The 20,705-nt window shown below is 36.3% G+C and overlaps 1 protein-coding gene across 9 annotated transcripts in view; it reads right to left on the bottom strand.

Moving 5' to 3' along the window:
- ANO3 (anoctamin 3) overlaps positions 1-20,705 on the bottom strand; it is a 451,605-nt gene that overhangs the window by 97,236 nt on the left and 333,664 nt on the right. For 5 of the 9 annotated variants that reach the window (XM_070273456.1, XM_070273459.1, XM_014741888.3 and 2 more), the window contains 2 exons: positions 7,586-7,630; positions 2,366-2,497 (listed from right to left, as the gene is read on the bottom strand). In XM_070273456.1, coding sequence (XP_070129557.1) covers positions 2,366-2,497; positions 7,586-7,630 — 177 coding nt within the window. The remainder of the gene's footprint in view (positions 1-2,365; positions 2,498-7,585; positions 7,631-20,705) is intronic. The other 4 variants (XR_011440741.1, XM_070273457.1, XM_070273460.1 and 1 more) reach the window with 1 other exon arrangement.

The following is a 20,705-nucleotide window of genomic DNA, read 5'->3' as shown; positions in this document are numbered from 1 at the left end:
TCTTGCTTTCTTTTCACCATCCATATTCAAACAGTTGCCAGACTCAGTAACTTTTCTAAATGAACTACCTCTCCTCAGCTTTGTGCTACCCATCTTGTTCTGGGTCTCTTTGCCTCTTGCCTAGATTATGAGAATCCTCCTAACTGGTGTCCAATTTCCCACGGGACTTTTACAGCTTGCCTCTGATCCTTGGAGCACTCCTCTCTAAACCTGTCAGGAGCTCTCTGTTCCATGCATAATTAAATTTGTTATTTTCCTCTCATGCTCTCTATTCTTGCATTTCAACCTCTCCCTCAGCCTTATTTCTTACAGCTCTGGCTTCTTGTATCTAATTGTCTACTTGCAGGATTTATCACATCTATGCTTCTTCTCAGGATTTTGTTGTTTCTGATAGCTGTTCCCCCAACTCTCCCCACCTCCTTCCATATTTTTACCTGCTTAAAAAGACTATCTCCTTCAAAAAGGCTTTCTGGATTCTCTCCTCTGGATGTAGCTTCTCCCTCACTTATAAAAATGTGCATTTTATTTGTGTCTTTCCTAACACGTTGATTTTACTCTGCTGTGTTTTATGGCAAGCTGTATACCTGCCCATTTTAATTAGACTCTGAGTTCCTCCAACGTTCTGACATTGTGCTTTTTATTTTTGTACTGGATGCACCAAGTTAAGGCTATTAAGTGTAAGTCCTAACAGTCCTATTGATAGTAGGTATTTATTGATTCAGATTCATCAGTTTGACTCAGAATTCCCTGAACAAATATTTCTTTAGCGGATAAATTCCTTTTTTCATGAAGTTACATTATGGAAAGAAGAAACAGATGATATATAAGTAAACAAATAAATTACATGATTTCAGATAATTGCTATGAAGAAAAATGAAACAGCACAACGGCATAGAGAATGCCTGGGACAATGGAACTGTAGATAACATTTTCAGAGAAGGTCTCTCAGAGATGGTGATGTTTGAGTGGGAGTTGAATGATAAGAAGGGTTATGCCATGTGAAGATCTGTGGGGAGAGCATGTTAGGCAAAGAGAACAGTGAGAACAAAGACTCTGAGATGGAATTAAGCTTGAGCTTTTCAAGGATAGAAATGAACCCTGTGTCCTTAGAGTAAGTAAATGGTGGGGAAAATTGTAGAGGAAGAGATGATAGTGTTGGGCAGGGACCACAGCATATATGGCCACATGGCAGATGATAAGGAATTTGAATTTTACTATAAGAGCAAATGGGAGCCACTGGGGAGTTTTAAGCAGGACAGTTGCATGATCTGATTCATATTTTTCAAAGATCACTCTAGTTTCTTGGGTTCAAAAATGAAGGGTAGAATATTTCTATTTGGTGCATCACAGAGCCTGAAAAAGTATAGCAAAAAGCTAAAGAAGCTTCCATGAAACTGTAACCTCTCTCTAAATCTGGAAGTCATTTGGATTTCCACTCCTTCCTTTACTTCTCATAGCTGGACTTAAAGGGTGTTCTAGATCCACCTCTAAGAGTTAATAATGAAATAAATAAAATATTTGGAAGGAGAAGTTTTCCCATTGATTATTGGCTCTGTTACACGTTCTATGATCTGGAAGTCTGTTTCATCCTCACTCTCAACTTCCCATATTCCAGAATATAAGTCAATCCAGAAGAGTGTACAGCAAAGAAGACCCTATAGCTGTAGCCATATAGTACAGTGTGCATTGCTCTATCTTTATATTTATCCTATTTTATTTATTAATTTACATTTTTGTCTGCCCCACTAGACTGGGAGTACCATGAAGGCAAGAACTATGTCACATCCTCAATCTGTATCCTGTAGAAACTCAATAAATACTAGCTGAATGATAAAGGAATAAAGTTATGTTAGTATGTAAAAAGATAGATAGTCATGAACAAATCCTTAAAAAAATTACCCATTCACCTTAGTTTAATAAAATTAAACTAAAATGAATCAAACTAATAAGCACATATTAATTAAATTCAATTATAAATATAATAATTTATTAATTAGAACAATCCATTATTCAAATATGGTATTTAATAGTAATTCTATTATTACTATTATCATCATTAGTTACTTTAACTAGGTGAGTTACTACAATAGTAATTATTTTGAAAGAATTGGGTGCTAGACCATCAACCCATGAGTTTATAATTAATAATTCATTACTTGAATGTCTCTAAATCATAGCTGATAAAGAATTAATAATGTTCACTGAATGTTGTTTATAAGTTAGGTATACATTTCAATACAATGATACATTCTGATTTATTTGGAAAACAATGAAACTGGTTCCAGGTATTTTTATTCTGTCAGCTACTCTCAGATAATGCAAGGTGCCAAGGCAGGTGGTGGGAGAGAAGAGAAAGGGAACTCACTGGTGGATCCGTGCACGGCTGAAGGGGCCAGTATAGCAATCTGAGTTCTCCAGGTCTGGAAAAGCTGTCTTGTCGAGAACCATTGGGTTTTGGGCCATCCATTTTTTGATTCTTTTAAAATAATGTTGCACACTGGAACAAAGTCACATTTTAGAAGCAGATTAGGTTGCATTGCAGAGCTCTGCCCACCTTCTACTACCGTTGCAAGAAAGAGTTTCAAAAAAGACATCCACACACCCACACTCACATCCACACACATGCCTTCCTCCTGCTCCCACAAAAAGAAATTAATTCCAAGTCACAGCAAATCTTGCATTTGTTTAAACTATTTCAGGGTAAGTAGGAAAAATCTTGTGAAAAATATTAAAGAATCATCATACATAAAGATGGTGGTAGGAAAGAACACACAACAATAAAAGCAGCACGGCATGTTTATTCCAGTTGTGTGTCTGTGTACGTATGCATATGTCTACATGTAGCTATAGAGCACTCCCTGACTCTTTAACAAATCCACAGAGATGTGCCTTTACAAAACTGGAGACGGAAAAGAAATACATGGCTAGGACACGCTCATTCAGCAAGGCTAGGAGCCATCAGTGTGATGGAAACAGCAAGGGTTTCGGAGTCAAGCAAAACTGGGTACAAAGGGAGCTGTGCATTGTAGTAGCTGTGTGAACCTGTACAAATTATTTAACTTCTTCTTGCCTCCGTTTCCTCACTCATGAAATAAAGACAATAATACTGACCTTGCTGGAGAGCTGTGAGTTGGTGTTTTAATTTAAACCTGATCATTAACAATAAGAAAAGTTGAGGCAAAAGGCCTTCGCAGTACAAAGGCTCTGTATTTTTGTACAAAAGCTTTGTATTTTTAAAACTTTAATCGGCATATGAATCATCTGAAGATCTTGTTAAAATGCAGATGCTAATTCTGTAGGCCGGGGGCGGGGCCTCAGATTCTGCATTTCTGACTAGCTCCTTGGGGATCGCATGCTGCCATCCACCAAGGGCACTTTGAGGAATGGATTTAGCATGGACCACAGCATATAACATTACGATACTGTTTCAGGAAATCTTACGTCAGGACACCGTGGCCTCGGCTTCAGATCACAGTCAGAAGCCAGTTCTACTGAGGCATATATACTGATTGGAATCATACTTATTTTATGAGGAAAACAAGAAAGAGATACTGACTCCAGAGACTGAGTCTGAAAATCTAAATTCTGAGCTACTCTAATAACAGCTGTGTTTACTAGAAAAAAGTGCAATATTTACACACTATTTATGAGGTCTTATATTTGGCAATTTTGGGCTTCTGTAATAGTAACTCAGTAATAAACAGTAATAGTAATAGTAGCAGGATAGAATATTTTCCCAGACAAGTACAATGTATCTTAACATTTGTTTGGCAAACTCTGCTTAAAATTTAAAAAATTTAGTACAGCAATATGCAGGCAGTTAACATTGTATTTTACGAATTATTTTATTCAAGTCTATTATGGTAAAATTACCATATAAAATTTGAAATAAGAATCAAATCCTGGGGCCAGCATGGTGGCACAGCAGTTAAGTTTGCACGTTCCGCTTCTCGGTGGCACAGCACCAGTTGGCAAGCCATGCTGTGGCAGGCATCCCACATACAAAGTAGAGGAAGGTGGGCACAGATGTTAGCTCAGGGCCAGTCTTCCTCAGCAAAAAGAGGAGGATTGGCAGCAGATGTTAGCTCAGGGTTAATCTTCCTCAAAAAAAAAAAAAGAAAGAAAAAAAGAAAAGAAAAAAAAATGAATCGAGTCCTGATGTAAAATTTAGCATGTGAAAAAATATGGACCTTTCCTTTGCCAAGTAAGGGTATTATTTAGATGCCAAGTCATTTTTGGTTTTGGAGAAACCAAAGTATTTCTTTCTAGTCTAAAATAATAAATGAGCAGTATCTGAGGTGTTCATTTTGCTTTTTCTCATTATAGAGAAAGTCTCTGAAACCACAGACTGTCGCCATATCCTAGCGACTAGGGTACAGACATGTAGAAAACAATTACTCCAGCTTTGCAAACTTAGCATAGTGAAGAAAACAATGGGACAGGAGCTGGAAGATGAATGTTCCAGTAGTTAATTGGCCAGTCACTGAAATTGAGCCAAACATTTCCAATCTTTGAGCTTCAGGTTTCTCATCTCTAAAGAGAGGAAGTAATCCCACCTGTCCTACATCACTAGTTGGCTAGAAGGATCAAATAAATGGAACCATTCTGACCACTTCGAAAGCGCTGATGAGCCACAGAACCTAAACTACTATTTCGGGAATAATTACAAACATACTAGAAATGAATGGGAATTAAAAAATTTTTTTCAATGAAATAAAAGGATTTTCAGACCATCACTGATCTTTTTACAGAAAATAAATAATATTATCAGTTTAGGCTTTTTGTACACGCTTCCCATGAAGGAGCAAATGATGCCTAACAGTGATATGTGGTCAGGGCTGGATTTGAATCACAGGATGCAAAGTTGTGGTTAATTAATTAATTATTTCTTTGATTCTCATTCATTTTTCTCATCTCTTAAGTGAAGTGCTATTTTGAAAATTAAATAGGTAATGCCTGATACAACAGTGCCCAGCACACAGTAAGCACTCAATAAATGTTTATGATAATAATGAGGAAAAGGAGAATTACTATTACTCCTAGTACCACTCCCACCACCATGCCACCAGGGTAACTACACTCCACCAAATCTTTACCATGTTGGCCATCTTGCAGGCTCAAGATTTTATGGCATAATGGGAAGATGACTTCCAATAGAGCTTTAAGTTCCTTTGCTAAAATCAGTGGAAAGGAGAGAATTCTATGGAAATTCAAAGAAATCTGGATTAAAGGATCAAAAGAACTTGGTCAGAGCACAAACTCTACCAAATCAGCTGTGACAGCTGAAGGATAAGGTGTGGGGTGGTGGGGAGTGGTGATAACGGAGTCATTTCTTTTCCCTGATCAGGTTGATAGAAACAGCAGCAATATTAAAACTATAATCATTTCCCATCAACCTGCCTGGAGAAACGACGATCTTCAAAAGCTGGATGATTGCCTGTACATTATTTATCCCTCAGTGTTTACTGGTCAAAATACCCAGGCACAAAACCTCTTTCCCACTTCAAGAAAGGAAGATCCAAGTGAAATCTAAGTGCACAAATTTGACTTTAGTTTCACTCTTTCCAACTGTCTACAAATTGAGTTTTACAATTTTATAACAATGATGAACACACACAAACACACACACACAGCATTTAAATTTTCTTCTCCAAAGGTAGTTAAAACAAACCAAAATCAGTCATTTCTTTAAGAAAGTTTGAACTTGGGCAACTAACACAACATTCTTTTTTGCAGTTTAATATGTCATAAAATTTATAAACGCCTTCCTATTTATTCACTACCCTCCCCATATGCATCCAGAAAGTCAAGGAACAAAGAGAACTATTTGTAATAAGTAAATTGTAAAGAGGTTCGCTATTAGTAATATCTAGGATACTTTAATAATCATTTGGAATAACTGATAACTGAATTTTCATTCATCAAATTAAACAAAATAATAATAAATACAAAAGATAATAAAACATATTACAACATATAATAAAGTATTCATTTTTCTAGTTTACTAAGTTTTACCAAAATACAACAAAAGATTTTTTCCATTATTAAAAATGTTGTTTCGTTAGGACTTATCAGGCATTCGAAACATGAGTTTACTCTAAAACTAAATTATGACAGTATTACATATACAGACATTTGTTGCTATTTTACTATGCAGGATATTATCCTTCTGCAAGTCTCTGAAAGAAAGATGCCTGTTTATCAGAAGACCCACTTATTATACAGTAGCAAAACCTCACTAATTCTATAGAGCACAAGGAAGCAAACCCAAAGATATTTTATCAACACATCCAACATTAAGCAGGCACATGCAGAGAAAAACAAGAAAAACCTGCAGTTGTAAATTTGTATACCATAATATTCCAATGACTTTGACTTTATTATGCAAAAACAACTTTGGACATTTACTATGTAGACAGGGCCAAACAGGCACAAGGGAAATACTGACTGCTCATTCTAATCTGAGCACGTTACCTTGACAAACAGAAAAATCTGACCTGAGGAGCATCATTAATAATTTTTTAAAGGTCATTTGAGTACTAATTCCTTTAATATTCATTCTAATTTCAAGGTTTTTTCCCCCATGATTTACTTTTCTGCCACCCATTCCTACCACACCTGAATGTAATGTTTAAGAGAGATCAATAGTCTCCATTCTAAAATTCAAATTTTTCCTATTCTAAAGTTCTTTATTATAGTCAGCCATTTTCCCTGCTAAAGGAACTAGATTTATCGAATCCTTCCTAAAATGGTCTGATATTTACACTAAATGATTCTTCCAGCTTTTGTGTCATTCTGACTTGTAAGATTCTGCAAATTGTTTAACGGCATACTCTACCACATTCACATTTTGTTTTTGTTAATTGATTCTTTTACAATGAACAGAAAAACAGCACAGCGTAAGAAGCCTTTGGGTTGTAGAGTTCCTTAAATGGAAGCTCATTTCCCCCATGAAAGGAGGCCAAGGCTATTCGGGTGGGAGAGGTTCCTCTGTCTCAGGGTTGTGGTTTGATTAATTGCTTTGTCCTAGCTTCTGTTACCAGACTAGGTAAAGAGATGTTGTTTTGAGATGAAGCTCTGGAAAAGAGGTTGTTTTCAATACTAGGATAAAAGAGACAGCTTCAGTTGGTGAAATTAGAATAGCTCTGTGATTCAAAAGAAGCTCTACGGCCTTGGTACACCACTTCATCACTCTGGATGTCTTTTCTTTGCCGCTTCTGTCAAATAAGAGATTTAGACTGAATGATCCAGAAGGTCTCTGATGGGTCATTGTTTACTTTGATCTTGGTTTTAAAACTATCTTTAAAATTAAAATCTCCTGAAATGCTAACTTGCAATTAAAATCCTCCTTCCACAACATTACAAGGGAGGATTGCAGGAACTGCAATGGTAAACAGAAAAGAGATGATCTGAATGTAACATTGTTAAATTTGGCACAGTCATTCTGGAAATATTTTGAGCAAATCAATAAAATTGTTCTTCCTGAAATTTACAACTGCTGATGTGGATAGTCGAATGTCTTCTTTTATTTTTTTTCCCCAAAATGACAAATTGGTTGCAAACAAATTATGCATCATCCACCAACCTGCCCATTGATTTGCTCCTCCGGTCAGTGTAATAGGATTTTTTCCTGAAAAATAATAGAAATCAGCTGAAGAAAGTCACATGAAAATAGTGACATCAGTGAGCAACAACCTTCAATCATATTGAGCATTTCAATACTCCAACTTCCATGCTTAAGAAAGACACGAAATAAGCCAGTATAATAGGAAGAACTCTGAATTTACATTGTTTTAAATTCAGAAACTGAGTTTTTAATAAGAAAGACACTTTCATAAATCAATAGATCACTTTTGAATATTTGACTTTTAATTCTATATTTTGAAAGTCTGTCTTCTGCTATATCATGCATATTAATCGAGCAATTTGCTTACATGTTGTAAGAAGCCATTCATCCTTCCATCCGCTCATCCATCCATCCATTCATCTACTCATTTATCTATCTATCCATCTAAACACCTATGTAATGAATACTTCTGATTTTGTAAGGAATGTTAAGGTATAACCACTAAAAATTCAGAAGAAAAAAGAGGGTTTCTACCCTCAAAGAAGTTCCTTTACAGATGAGGAGACAAGTGATGGTTATAGCACAGTGAGAAAATGCAGGAAAACAGAGAGGGTTATGCAGTACCTAGGAAGGGATCTCAATTAGTTTTTAGAGATGGTTGAGAAAGGAGACAGGGAAGCCTTCCCAGAGGAAGCATTAGCTAAGTTGAATCTCGAAGCATGAGTGGGAATACTCCTCGGAATACAAGCACTTAGGGCATGGCATTCTAGACAGAGGTAGCAGCATACGAAATGGCTATGGAGCAGACCAAGCACTGCAAAATTCAGGGAACTGCAACTTGTTCCATAATCACTAGAGTATAAATTGCAAGTTGAGGATAGTAGTAAAAGAGGTGGGGGGATGATGAACAAGGCACAGATGATGAGGGGTCTTACCACTAATGCTAAGGTTTTTGGATGAAAAGCAATGGGAAAATATTGAGAGTTTTAAGAAGGTGTGTTGCAGGTCTGATTTTAGAGAAACTAAAAATTCTAATGACAGAAATTAATTCATCTCCTAAATGAGTCTCATTACATATTCACCTGGGAGCTCAGGAATCTCATGTTTGGGGCCTTCTAAAATGCCTCTTTATCCCCACCCATCAAAACCCATTTCAGAGGATCAGTAAACTTCTCCATAGTGTGATATCCAGAATGCAGGCTGAGAGTCAAGACAACCGATGTTTAGTCCTGACTATGTTATTAACTGCTTAAAAAACTTGAAAACCTTCTGAGCTACCATATTTCATTGGAATCACTAGTCATATTACAAGAAAAGAATTTTTAAGTTGTCCCTGTCATACCCCAACACTAACTTCAAATATGGAATTTAAGGCTTGCTATATCTCTCCTAAACTCACACTTTAAATATATTTCCCCTTCATCTTTTTCAAACATACACAAGTTTTTGTGCATAGCTAATTCAATTCTCATTGGGCTATAAACCCGTCTTCTCTCTGAACCTCTTCTACATGGACCATCTTGCACTTTTTACCCATCATCACATAACTGTTCACTAACTATCTTCTATAGGAGGCTGGGCTTCTTGAAGACAATAGTTTCAATTCACTTGACTTTGTATGCCTGGTGTACACTTGGCACATTGTTTGATAAATAGTAAGCACTCAGATGGCTGATGAATAAATGAATGAGCATCTGTTTAATTCAAAGTTGTATTTATCTCCTTTAGTGCCTGAGAGCACTTTGCATTCAGTAAACATTTGCTAAATAAGGTATCATTTTTAAGAAAACTACAAATGTAGCACTGGCTTAAAATAATTTTCAGCATCAAGAAAATCTAGGAATGTGATAAGAGGATATAAATATTATAGAAGCACAGAGGGAAGTGGGATTAAACACTATTCTCTATCTTTATTGCTGCTAGCTTGGAATATTTCTCTTAAACAATTTTTTATTTATTTATTTATTTTTTTGAGGAAGATTAGCCCTGAGCTAACTACTGCCAGTCCTCCTCTTTTTGCTGAGGAAGCCTGGCCCTGAGCTAACATCCATACCCATCTTCCTCTACTTTATACGTGGGACGCCCACCACAGCATGGCGTGCCAAGCGGTGCCACGTCCACACCTGGGATCCGAACCAACGAAGCCCGGGCCGCCGAGAAGTGGAACGTGTGAACTTAACCGCTGCGCCACCGGGCTGGCCCCCTCTTAAACAATTTTTTAAACTCATTGGGAGAAATAAAGAACAAATGAAGGAAGAAAGTCATACAAGATGAATATACATTTTTTAGATGATTTATCTTGTAAGAGCAAATGAAAATTAGAAGAGACTCAATTTTGCCAATTAACTAACACCCCAATTACCCATTAAAGCTAGGATGAACTCTGTGTGACAATTATTGCTACCAAGTCGCCTTCCTTGAGGACTGGTTCTCACTCATATTGAGAACACGTGTGTAATCAGCTGTGTCTGTCTGGCTACATAAAGGGCAAGGTCTCTCTCTGTCTTTGCCGTCTCCTGGTAGCTTGCCCGTGAGGCACATCACATTCTCTCTTGATGCTTGTTCAGTAATAAAAGTGCTTTCGTCTCTTCTAGACTTTGTGGAGAAGTTTTCTGGGTTGGGGGAGATTTTGCTTTTAATTATATTTCCCCCAACAATATACCAGGGTACCTTTAATCTGTGAAGTCAACAATAACCTGAAATTCTCCTTAGTTCTTCTGCATAAATGAACCTGCAGGGCGAAATCATTTCCTACCCATAATCCTCCAACCTGTAATTTATTAACTACATATTGTTCACGTACAGAGCTTTCTTTATTTTTCCCCTAATTTTTCATTGGAAAGATTCTACTATTTTATACCTTGCATTTATCTAGCTATCTACCTACCCACTTATTACAACAACCACTAAAAATTATAACTAAATAATTATCTCCACCACCATTTCCAACCAGTGTTTCACAAAGCCAAGCTGCCACATGGGGAGATGCCTGCCAGGCCAAGAGAGGGAGGCAATCACATGACTGGGACCCTGTGTCCCCTGCTCCTTGTCAAGCAGAGCTGCTCCACTTTATTTACGTATGTTTTTATGTTATTTTATTTTTGAGTGAAGTGTTCTTTGCATGACAAAGTCATCTACATTTAATACCAATTGTGGTAAAAGATTGTTCTTAATGTTTTAAAAACATTTCCCCCAAGTTTACTATGTTTAAAATATTTGTGGGAGGAGAAGCTTGAGAAAAGATGAGAGGTCGACATCATCTAGGAACTCAACCTGAGAAGCCACAGGATGACTGAATCATCTTAAAACACGTTTGACCCTTTTAATGTGAGAGAGGGGTTAGAATAAACAGGAACCACCTTAGAATCAAAATAAAAATAATGAAAGCAGAACTTCATATTTCTGGAATGTTGAATATACAAGCTCAGTACTTCCTGGTAGGATAAAAAGTAGAAAATGTGGACTATTTTAATTCTCTGAAATTTTTTGGTTAGTTAGTTCTGAAAAATCAAGTCCAATATGTAGGCCATATTTACTTTGGAAGAATAATCAAGAAAAGAAATAGCTAGAAAATTTAGGTATATAAAATTCTACATATTTATTCAAGCAGAAAAATCTAGATAAAATGCTCAATATTCATGTTCACACAATAAGTTAGCAGAAAACTTCTGCAGGAAGGGTTACAACTCTAATAACTTTTTCTGAATAATTCTGCAGCTTTTCTTTGTAAAATGTAACATGTAGATTTCAACCGCGAATAAACACATGGAATAGCTGAGCATGAGTAAATATTTTTATACATAAATCTTTAAAAAAATCTTGTCCTAAAGAGCTATGTACTTTTCCTATTTAAGTTCTTTGCTAGTCTTGTATATTTTAATTTTAAGACAGTATTTATGTTTTTAAATCTGGTAACAGCTGACAATTGGAAACTGAATTGGCCATTATGTAAACACTTTGCCACTTAGTTTATGCTTGAATAGCATTCTCTTTTTATGAGCTGCTATCCCAAATTTCAGGTGTACCTTATAAATAAATAAGAAGTAAGTTACTGAGTTAGTTAATACTACATCTATTATTTAAATTGATCTGGAAAGATGTTCCAAAAGAACTCTGTGTTCCAGCATTTCTCAAACAGTTTTCCCAAAGAACACTATCAAATTAAGATAAAAAAAAATTTCATCATCAGATGGAAATCAGTGAAAAGCTGCTCTGTATAACTACCTCTTGAAATTTATAAAAAATTGTAAAGTTATTAAAATATTAAAATTTCTAAGACAATATTTCTTTACTATCTGTAACAGAGTCATTTGGGATGCTTGTTAAAAACGTATATACCCAATCCTATCCTAGATGTATTATGCCAGAATCTCTGAGTGTAGGTTCCAGAAATCTTCAATTTTACTAAGTTTCCCAGGTGACTCTGATGCACTTTAAGACTAAGAACCATTTCCCTAAAAATTCCTACAGTAAATAAACATGTTTAACTCAGAAATTCAGAAACATTTTTAGTCACAGGATATTTTTCTCTTAAGATCCTCTGAAACTAGTATTCCTCTGACACACTTTGGAAAAAGCTGTATACTTTCTAATATTTATAGAATTTCAATGGCATTTTCCAAAAGTTTCCATAATGTGTCCACCATGGGTGATTCTGCTTGTTTTTGAAATACTGGTGGTATAGTTTTCAGCATCACAATAACACACAGCTGCTACAGAATGACAACCAAGAGATGGTGGTGTCATGAACTCGGACCAGGGCAGTGAGAGCCCTGAATCTTAGCCACAAGACCACCAGAACTGGCTAAATGTAATCTTACCAGGAAATAAAAAATGAATATCATTTATAAAGAGCAAAGCCTTCAAAGAGAATATCTTCTTCAAAACCTCCCCATGGATGGACGGACAATATGGTACACAGCTTGGAGATCTAAGCTCTAATTTATACAAACTGAGGACACTCACAATCTTGCAAGGGAATTGTTTTTAATGAACTTCTAAGGAAAAGAAACAATGGAATTAAATTTGGTACAGATTTCTTATAAAAATGAGAATACATGTGAGAAGACTGATTATTCTTTCAATTAGAGTTCCTTAAAACTTACCTGAAAAGTCAAGAGCTAGGGACATGAGAGAAAGGGGACCGATGTGCTCTAACAGACCTTCAATGCTTAAAGCTAGTTAAATACAAGCAAGACGGTGGAAAGACCTATATGAAAAGTATGACACCAAAATTGTGTTGCAATTGTCTTTATAAGACTTTTCCCCCACAGACTACAGCAGAATGAGCATACTTTGAAGGCAGCTGATGAAGACAGAAAAACTATCTTAGAAATTATGAATTCCAGATAAATGGGTAAAGCAAATGTGTTAACTGACATTTACTTTTACACCAAATAAAAGTATAACTGTGGGAGTGACATCAGCATCATGGTGGAGTGAGCTGAGCTTTCCCAGTAATGTCTCCTCTCCAACATACAATGATAAAGACATTCATACTTCAACAGAGGACATACAAACACAACATAAAAACGTTGGACAGACCCATGCAGCCATTAAGATGGAGAGCAGAGAGACTGGAGCCCTCTTGGAGGAGGTGCAACGGGGTAAGAAAAAACTTCACTCCCTCCTATAAAGACTGTGATCCAGGACAGCGGGAGGCCTCCCAGAGGGAAGGAACAGGGGAGGGGACATTCATTTGTGGGAACACCAAGGATCCTGAGGGCCCTTGCAGCCAGAGAGAAGACCTCTACAAGGGGTGACTTCATCAAGCCAACACCCCAGGAGAGCAGATAGTGAGAGCAGAGGGAGAAAACCCATGGAGCATGCAAGAGAGAGTGCCCCTCCCCTAACCTGCCCAGCAGTCAGCTCCAGTGTCTGGAATCTCCACTCAAGGCAGAGGGCTCAGAACACATGGCTCTTGAGCCCAATCCAGTGGTGATAGGTGGTAACTGTGACCAAATAACACCAGGATTCAAAAAAAAGAGAGCCACTCCCTCTAGCAATAACAAACATTATATTAGATCTCCAGACCAGAGAGAAAATGACAAGTACCCAGAAATCAGTCCTGAGGATACAAAAATATGTAATCTAAATGACAAAGAATTCAAAATAGCTATCATCAGAGAACTCAATGAGGTAAAAGAGAATGTAGAGCAACAATTTAATGAGTTCAGGAGCTACTTCTCAAAAGAGATAGAAACTATAAAGAAGAATCCATTAGAAATATTAGAGATTAAAGACACAATGGAAGATATAAAACAAAATGTTGATTCCCTGAACACTCGAGCAGACATCATAGAGGAGCATATTGGCATAACTGAAGATAGACATGTTGTGATGCTCCAGATAGTGGAGGAGAGAGAACTAAGATTAATAAGAAATGAAGAAAGTCTTCAACAAATATCCGACTCAATTAAGAAATGCTACATAAGAATTATAGGTATCCAAGAAGGAGAAGAGAAGGAGAATGGAGCAGAAAGCTTGTTCAAAGAAATAATAGCAGAAAACTTTCCAGACCTAGAGAAGGAGATGGAAATCCATGTGAAAGAGTGTATCAGATCTCCCAAATATATCAATATAAAAAGACCTACTGCAAGGCACATAGTAGTGAAACTGGCAAAAGTGAATGACAAAGAATACTAAGGGCAGCAAGGCAGAAAAAAATAACCTACAAAGGAGCCCCTATCAGGCTTTCAACGTATTTCTCTGTGGAAACCCTACAGACTAGGAGAGACTGGAATGACATATTCAAATTTTTGAAGGACAAAAACTTTCAGCCAAGAATACTCTATCCAGCACAAATATCCTTCACATATGATGGAGAAATAAAATCAATCCCAGAAAAACATAAGCTAATGGAGTTTGTAGCCACAAGACCTCACCCCCTTTACAAGAAATCCTCAAGAAGGCCCTCATACTTGAAAAAAAAAATGGGAGAAATGGGTTACAAAGCATGGAGTAAGGAGATAAATAGGTAGCCAGAATCAGAGCAGGATAGCAAATACTCAAGAATTGCATTAAAGACAAAGGAAAGGAAAACACCAAAAACAAAGATAATCTTGTCATTTTAACCACAAACTCACAACACAAGATGGAATAAGATGTGAGAAAAACAACTAGGAGGGGAAGAGGAAAGGTACTGAATTGGTTTAGTGTAAGGAAATAAGAGGCCATCAGAAAACAGACTATCTTATCCACAAGATTTTGAATACAAACCTCATGGTAACCACTAAACAAAAAAAGCAGAAGAGACACAAATAATAAATAAGGAGAAAACAAAGAAACACAACATAAAAAAAACTACATAATTTGCTTGGTTGACCAAAATACACAGGACGAGAAACAAAGGAAATGCAGGAGAACTGGAATACGAGTGATAAAACGACAGCATTAAGCCCTCATATATCAATAATCACCCTGAATGTTAATGGATTGAATTCTCTAGTAAAAAGATACAGAGTAGCAGGATGGATTAAAGAACAAGACCCAACAATATGCTGCCTTCAGGAAACACATCTCAACTCTAATGACAAACGCAGGCTCAGAGTGAAGGGATGGAAGACGATACTCCAAGCTAATGGCAAACAAAAGAAAGCAGGTGTTGCAATACTTATATCAGACAAAGTAGACTTCAAGATAAGACATGTAAAGAGAGACAAAGAGGGGCAGTATATAATGATCAAAGGGACATTCTATCAAGAAGAAACAACGCTTAAAATATTTATGCACCCAACACAGGAGCACCAAAGTACATAAAGCAAGTATTAACAAACCTAAAAGAAGATATTAACAATAACAAAAAAATAGTAGGAGACCTCAACACTCACATAAATGGATAGATCATCTAGACAGAAAATCAACAAGGAAACAGTGGAATTAAATGAAAAGCTACCCAGTTGGACTTAATACACATATAAGGAACACTCCATCCAAAAATAGCAGAATACACATTTGTCTCAAGTGCGCACAGAACACTCTCAAGGATAGACAATATGTTAGGAAATAAGGCAAACCTCAATAAATTTATGAAGATTGAAATAATAAAAAGCATCTTTTCTGATCGCAATGCTATAAAGTTAGAAATTAATTATAAGAAAAAAGCTGAGAAAGGGACAAAGATATGGAGACTAAACAACATGCTATTGAAGAAGCAATGGATCATTAAAGAAATTAAAGGATAAATAAAAAAATATCTGGAGACAAATGAAAATGATAACATACCATACTAACTCATATGGGACACAGCAAAAGCCACATTAAGAGGGAAATTCATCACAATACAGCCTCACCTTAACAAATAAGACATCCCAAATAAGCAGTCTCAAACTACACCTAACTGAATTAGAAAAAGAAGAACAAACAAAGCCCAAAGTCAGCAGAAGGAGAACAATAATAAAAATCAGAGCAGAAATAAATGCTATTGAAACAAAAAAGGCAGTAGAAAGGATCAATGAAACAAAGAGCTCATTCTTTGAGAAGATAAATAAAATTGACAAACCTCTAGCCAGACTTACAAAGAAAAAAAGAAAGAAAACTCAGATAAATAAAATTAGAAATGAAAGAGGAGAAATAACAACAGATACCACAGAATTACAATGGATTATAAGAAAAACTATATGGCAACAAAATGGACAATCTAGAGGAAATGGATAAATTCTTAGACTCTTACAAACTCCCAAAGCTGAATCAATAAAAGACAGATAATCTGAATGGACCAATCACAAGGAAAGAGATTGAAACAGTAATCAAAAGTATCCCAAAGAATAAAAGCTCAGGACCAGATGGCTTCCCTGGGAAATTCTACCAAGCTTTCAGAGAGGACTTAATATCTATCCTTCTGAAGCTATTCCAAAAAACTAGGTAAGATGGAACACTTCCTAACACATTCTACAAGGCCAACATCACTCTGATACCAAAGCCTGACAAGGACAATAAAAAAAGGAAAACTGTAGGCCAATATTGCTGATGAACATAGATGCAAAAGTCCTCAGTAAAATGTTGGCAACCCAAACACAGCAGTAGATCAAAAAGATCTATTAACAAACCTAAAAGAAGATACATCATGATCAAGTGGGATTTATACCTGGGACACAGGGATGTGTCAGCATCCACAAATCAATCAATGTGATACACCACAATAACAAAATGAGGAATAAAAACCACATGATCATCTCAATAGATGCAGAGAAAGCATTTGACAAGATCCAACAGTCATTTATGATGAAAGCTCTTAAGAAAACAGAGATAGAAGGAAATTACCTCAACATAATAAAGGCCATATATGACAAGCCCACAGCCAACATCATACTCAATGGGGAAAAGCTGATCACCATCCCTCTGAGAAGAGGAACCAGACAAAGATGCCCACTATCACCACTCTTATTCAACATACTACTGGAGGTTTTGGCCAGGGAAATTAGGCAAGAGAAAGGAATAAAAAGAATCCAAATAGGGAGTAAAGAAGTGAAACTTTGTTTGCAGACGACATGATCTTATATATAGAAAACCCTAAAGAATCCATCAGAAAATTCTTAGAAATAATTAACAACTACAGTAAAGTTGCGGGGTACAAAATCAACTTACAAACATCAGTTGCATTTCTGTACTCTAATAATGAACTTACAGAAAAAGAACTCAAGAATACAATTCCATTTACAATTGCAACAAAAAGAATAAAGTACGTAGGAATAAATTTAACTCAGGAGGTGAAGGACTTATACAATGAAAACTACAAGACATTATTGAAAGAAATAGATAATGACATAAAGAGATTGAAAGAGATTCCATGCACATGGATTGGAACAATAAACATAGTTAAAACGTCCATACTATCTAAAGCAATCTACAGATTCAACGCAATCCTAATCAGAATCTCAGTGAAATTCTTCATGGAAATACAGCAAAGAACCCTAAAATTCATAGGGGGCAACCAAAGACCCTGAATTGCTAAAGCAATCCTGAGAAAAAAGAACAAAGCTGGAGGCCTCACAATCCCTGACTTCAAAAGGTACTGCAAAGCCATAGTGATCGAAACAGCATGGTACTGGTACAAAAACAGACACACAGATCAATGGAACAGAATTAAGAGCCCAGAAATAAAACTGGACATATATGGCAGCTAATATTTGAAAAAGGTGCCAAGAACATACAATGGAGCAAAGATAGTCTCTTCAATAAATGGTATTGGGGAAACTGGACAGCCACATGTAAAAGAATGAAAGTAGACCATTATCTCACTCCATACACAAAAATAAACTCAAAATGGATCAAAGACTTGAAGATAAGTCCTGAAACCCTAAAACTCCTCGAAGATAATATAGGTAGTACACTCTTTGATGTTGAACTTAAAAGGATCTTTTCGAATGCCATATCTTCTCAGACAAGGGAAACAAAAGAAAAAATAAAAAAGAGGGGGGTGCATCAGACTAAAGAGCTTCTGCAAGGCAAAAGAAACTAGGCTCAAAACCAAAAGACAACCCACCAATTGTGAGAAAATATTTGCAAATCATATATCTGATAAAGGGTTAATCTCCATAATGTATAAGGAACTCACACAACTGAACAACAAAAAAAAACAAAGAGCGTGACCAAAAAATGGGCAGAGGATATGAACAGACATTTTTCCAAAGAAGATATACAGATGGCCAATAAACACAGGAAAAGACATTCAATATCACTAACGATCAGGGAAATGCAAATCCAAACTCCATTAAGATACCACCTTATGCCTGTTAAAATGGCTGTAATCACTAAGGTTAAAAATAACAAATGTTGGAGAGGGTGTGGAGAAAAGGGAACCCTCATACACTGCTGGTGGGAATGAAGCTGGTGCAGCCACTATGGAAAACAGTATGGAGATTCCTCAAAAAACTGAAAATAGAACTGCCATGTGACCCAGCTATCCCACTACTGGGTATCTACCCAAACAACTTGAAATCCACAATCTAAAGTAACATATGCACCCCTATGTTCATTGCAGCAGTAGTCACCATAGCCAAGACATGGAACCAATCCAAGTGCCCATCGACTCATGATTGGATAAAGATGATGTGGTATATACACACGATGGAATACTACTCAACCATAAAAACAGACAAAATCATCTCACTTGCAACAATATGGATGAAGCAGGAGGGAATTGTGCTAAGCGAAATAAGCCAGAGGGAGAAAGACAAACACCAGATGATTTCATTCATATGTGGAATATAAACAAACACATGGACAAAGAGAACAGTTTAGTGGTTACCAGGGGAAGGGGGTGAGGGGTGGGCACAGCCGGTGAAGGGGAATGCCTATGTGGTGACAGACAAGAAATAATGTACAGGGTCTAGCCCGGTGGCGCAGTGGTTAAGTTCACACGTTCCGCTTCTCGGCAGCCGGGGCTTTGCTGGTTCAGATCTGGGGTGCAGACATGGCACCGCTTGGCAAAAGCCATGCTGTGGTAGGCATCCCACATATAAAGTAGAGGAAGATGGGCACGGATGTTAGCTCAGGGCCAGTCTTCCTCAGCAAAAAGAGGATTGGCAGTAGTTAGCTCAGGGCTAGTCTTCCTCAAAAAAAAAAAACAAAAAAAAAACAAAAGAAAGAATGTACAACTGAAATTTCACAATGATGTAAACTATTATGAACTCAAATAAAAAAAAAAAAAAAAAGACAAACCAGATTGGGAGAACTGATCGTTCCATGATGATAGATAACTCATGACATGATTGATAGTTTTGATTGATAATGGGCTCTTACAAATCAATGAAGAAACTGCTAACACCTTCCAATGGACAAAGGACAATATAGTCTAAAAATATCAAATACAAATAGCCTATAAACCTATAAACAAAAGTTCAATCTTTGTAGTAATTGAAGAAGTACAAATAAAAACAATAAAAAGGTATGAACTTAACTTTCCAAAAAAAAAAGTATAAATGCAAATTAGTAATAAGCACCTTTGCCAGTATCTAAGAGTCAAATGATGCCAAATTCCCCCTTAGATAGCAAAAAGGGAACCAATCTTCTGGACTCCTGACAAACATCTGTTTTGTACAAAGTCCAGAGGAGGTAGGTGTGAGACATGCTCACTTTCTGATGAGATATTTTAACATAACATTCATTCAACCTGAACTGAACCTGAACATTGAAACCCACTGCGATGGTACACTTTGTGATAGACTGCAAGGGCTTCCTCCTTTTAGATCTACAAGGAAACTAGTTTGTGCATAAATTCAACTATAGCTCTTAAAAACAATGCTGAAATCACAGGAATAGGGGCAGGGTGAAGGCATGGGTAATCACTTAGGCTCAATTTGGAAATTCTTTAGCAATTTCACCCTGATATCTGAAGGTAGGTCATTGTCTTGGGTGTCACATTTCTTTCACATCCTTGTTTACATCCTGCAGTCAAATTAGAACTTTTAAAAATAGATAATATCATAAGGATGTAAACCAATAAAATAATAGGAACCCATAATTCCACCCATCAGAAGCAATCATTTTTAGCCTATTATATTTTCTTGCAATTTTATTCCTATTTATTTTACATTGTTGAGATCACATTGTATGAATAAATACATATCCCATATGCATTTTATTTGAACTTTATTATTTATGATATCCCTTTGATTAAGAAATCCTTGTACCCATTATTTTATAAATATTACATTTCATTACAAGGGTATATTGTGATATACTTAAATCTTCCACTATTGAACATAGAAGCTATTTCAATTTTCCGCAATTATAAATAATACTTCAGGGAATGTTTTCATACTTTTTTCAATTATCTTCTTGAGGTAAGAGCTTGAGAGTATGAAAAGCTTTAATGCTCACAGAAAATATTTTCAAATTGAGTTTCAGAATATTTTATGAAGTTTGACTACCACCATAAGTAAAGGTGATTATTTACCATATCTGTACTAGGTTTGAAGTTTACTACTTGAAAATTCTTTGCTAACTTCATAGGTTAAAATTTATTCATTCTTTTAATTCTGCCTGATTTTGTGTATCATGAATATGTACAGACCAAACAAGAAGAAATCAGATGGAGCAAATGGCAAGTACTCTCCCATTATCAGCCTGTCATAAGTCCCAGGTAAGTATTTCAAAAAAACTCCTTTTAGAAGAAGACATAGCATCAGTAGGAAAA

The sequence above is a fragment of the Equus caballus genome, chromosome 7, assembly GCF_041296265.1.
Source record: "Equus caballus isolate H_3958 breed thoroughbred chromosome 7, TB-T2T, whole genome shotgun sequence".
Taxonomy (NCBI): domain Eukaryota; kingdom Metazoa; phylum Chordata; class Mammalia; order Perissodactyla; family Equidae; genus Equus; species Equus caballus.
Note: the sequence above shows the minus strand (reverse complement) of the source record. Positions and strands in the feature narration are given on the sequence as shown.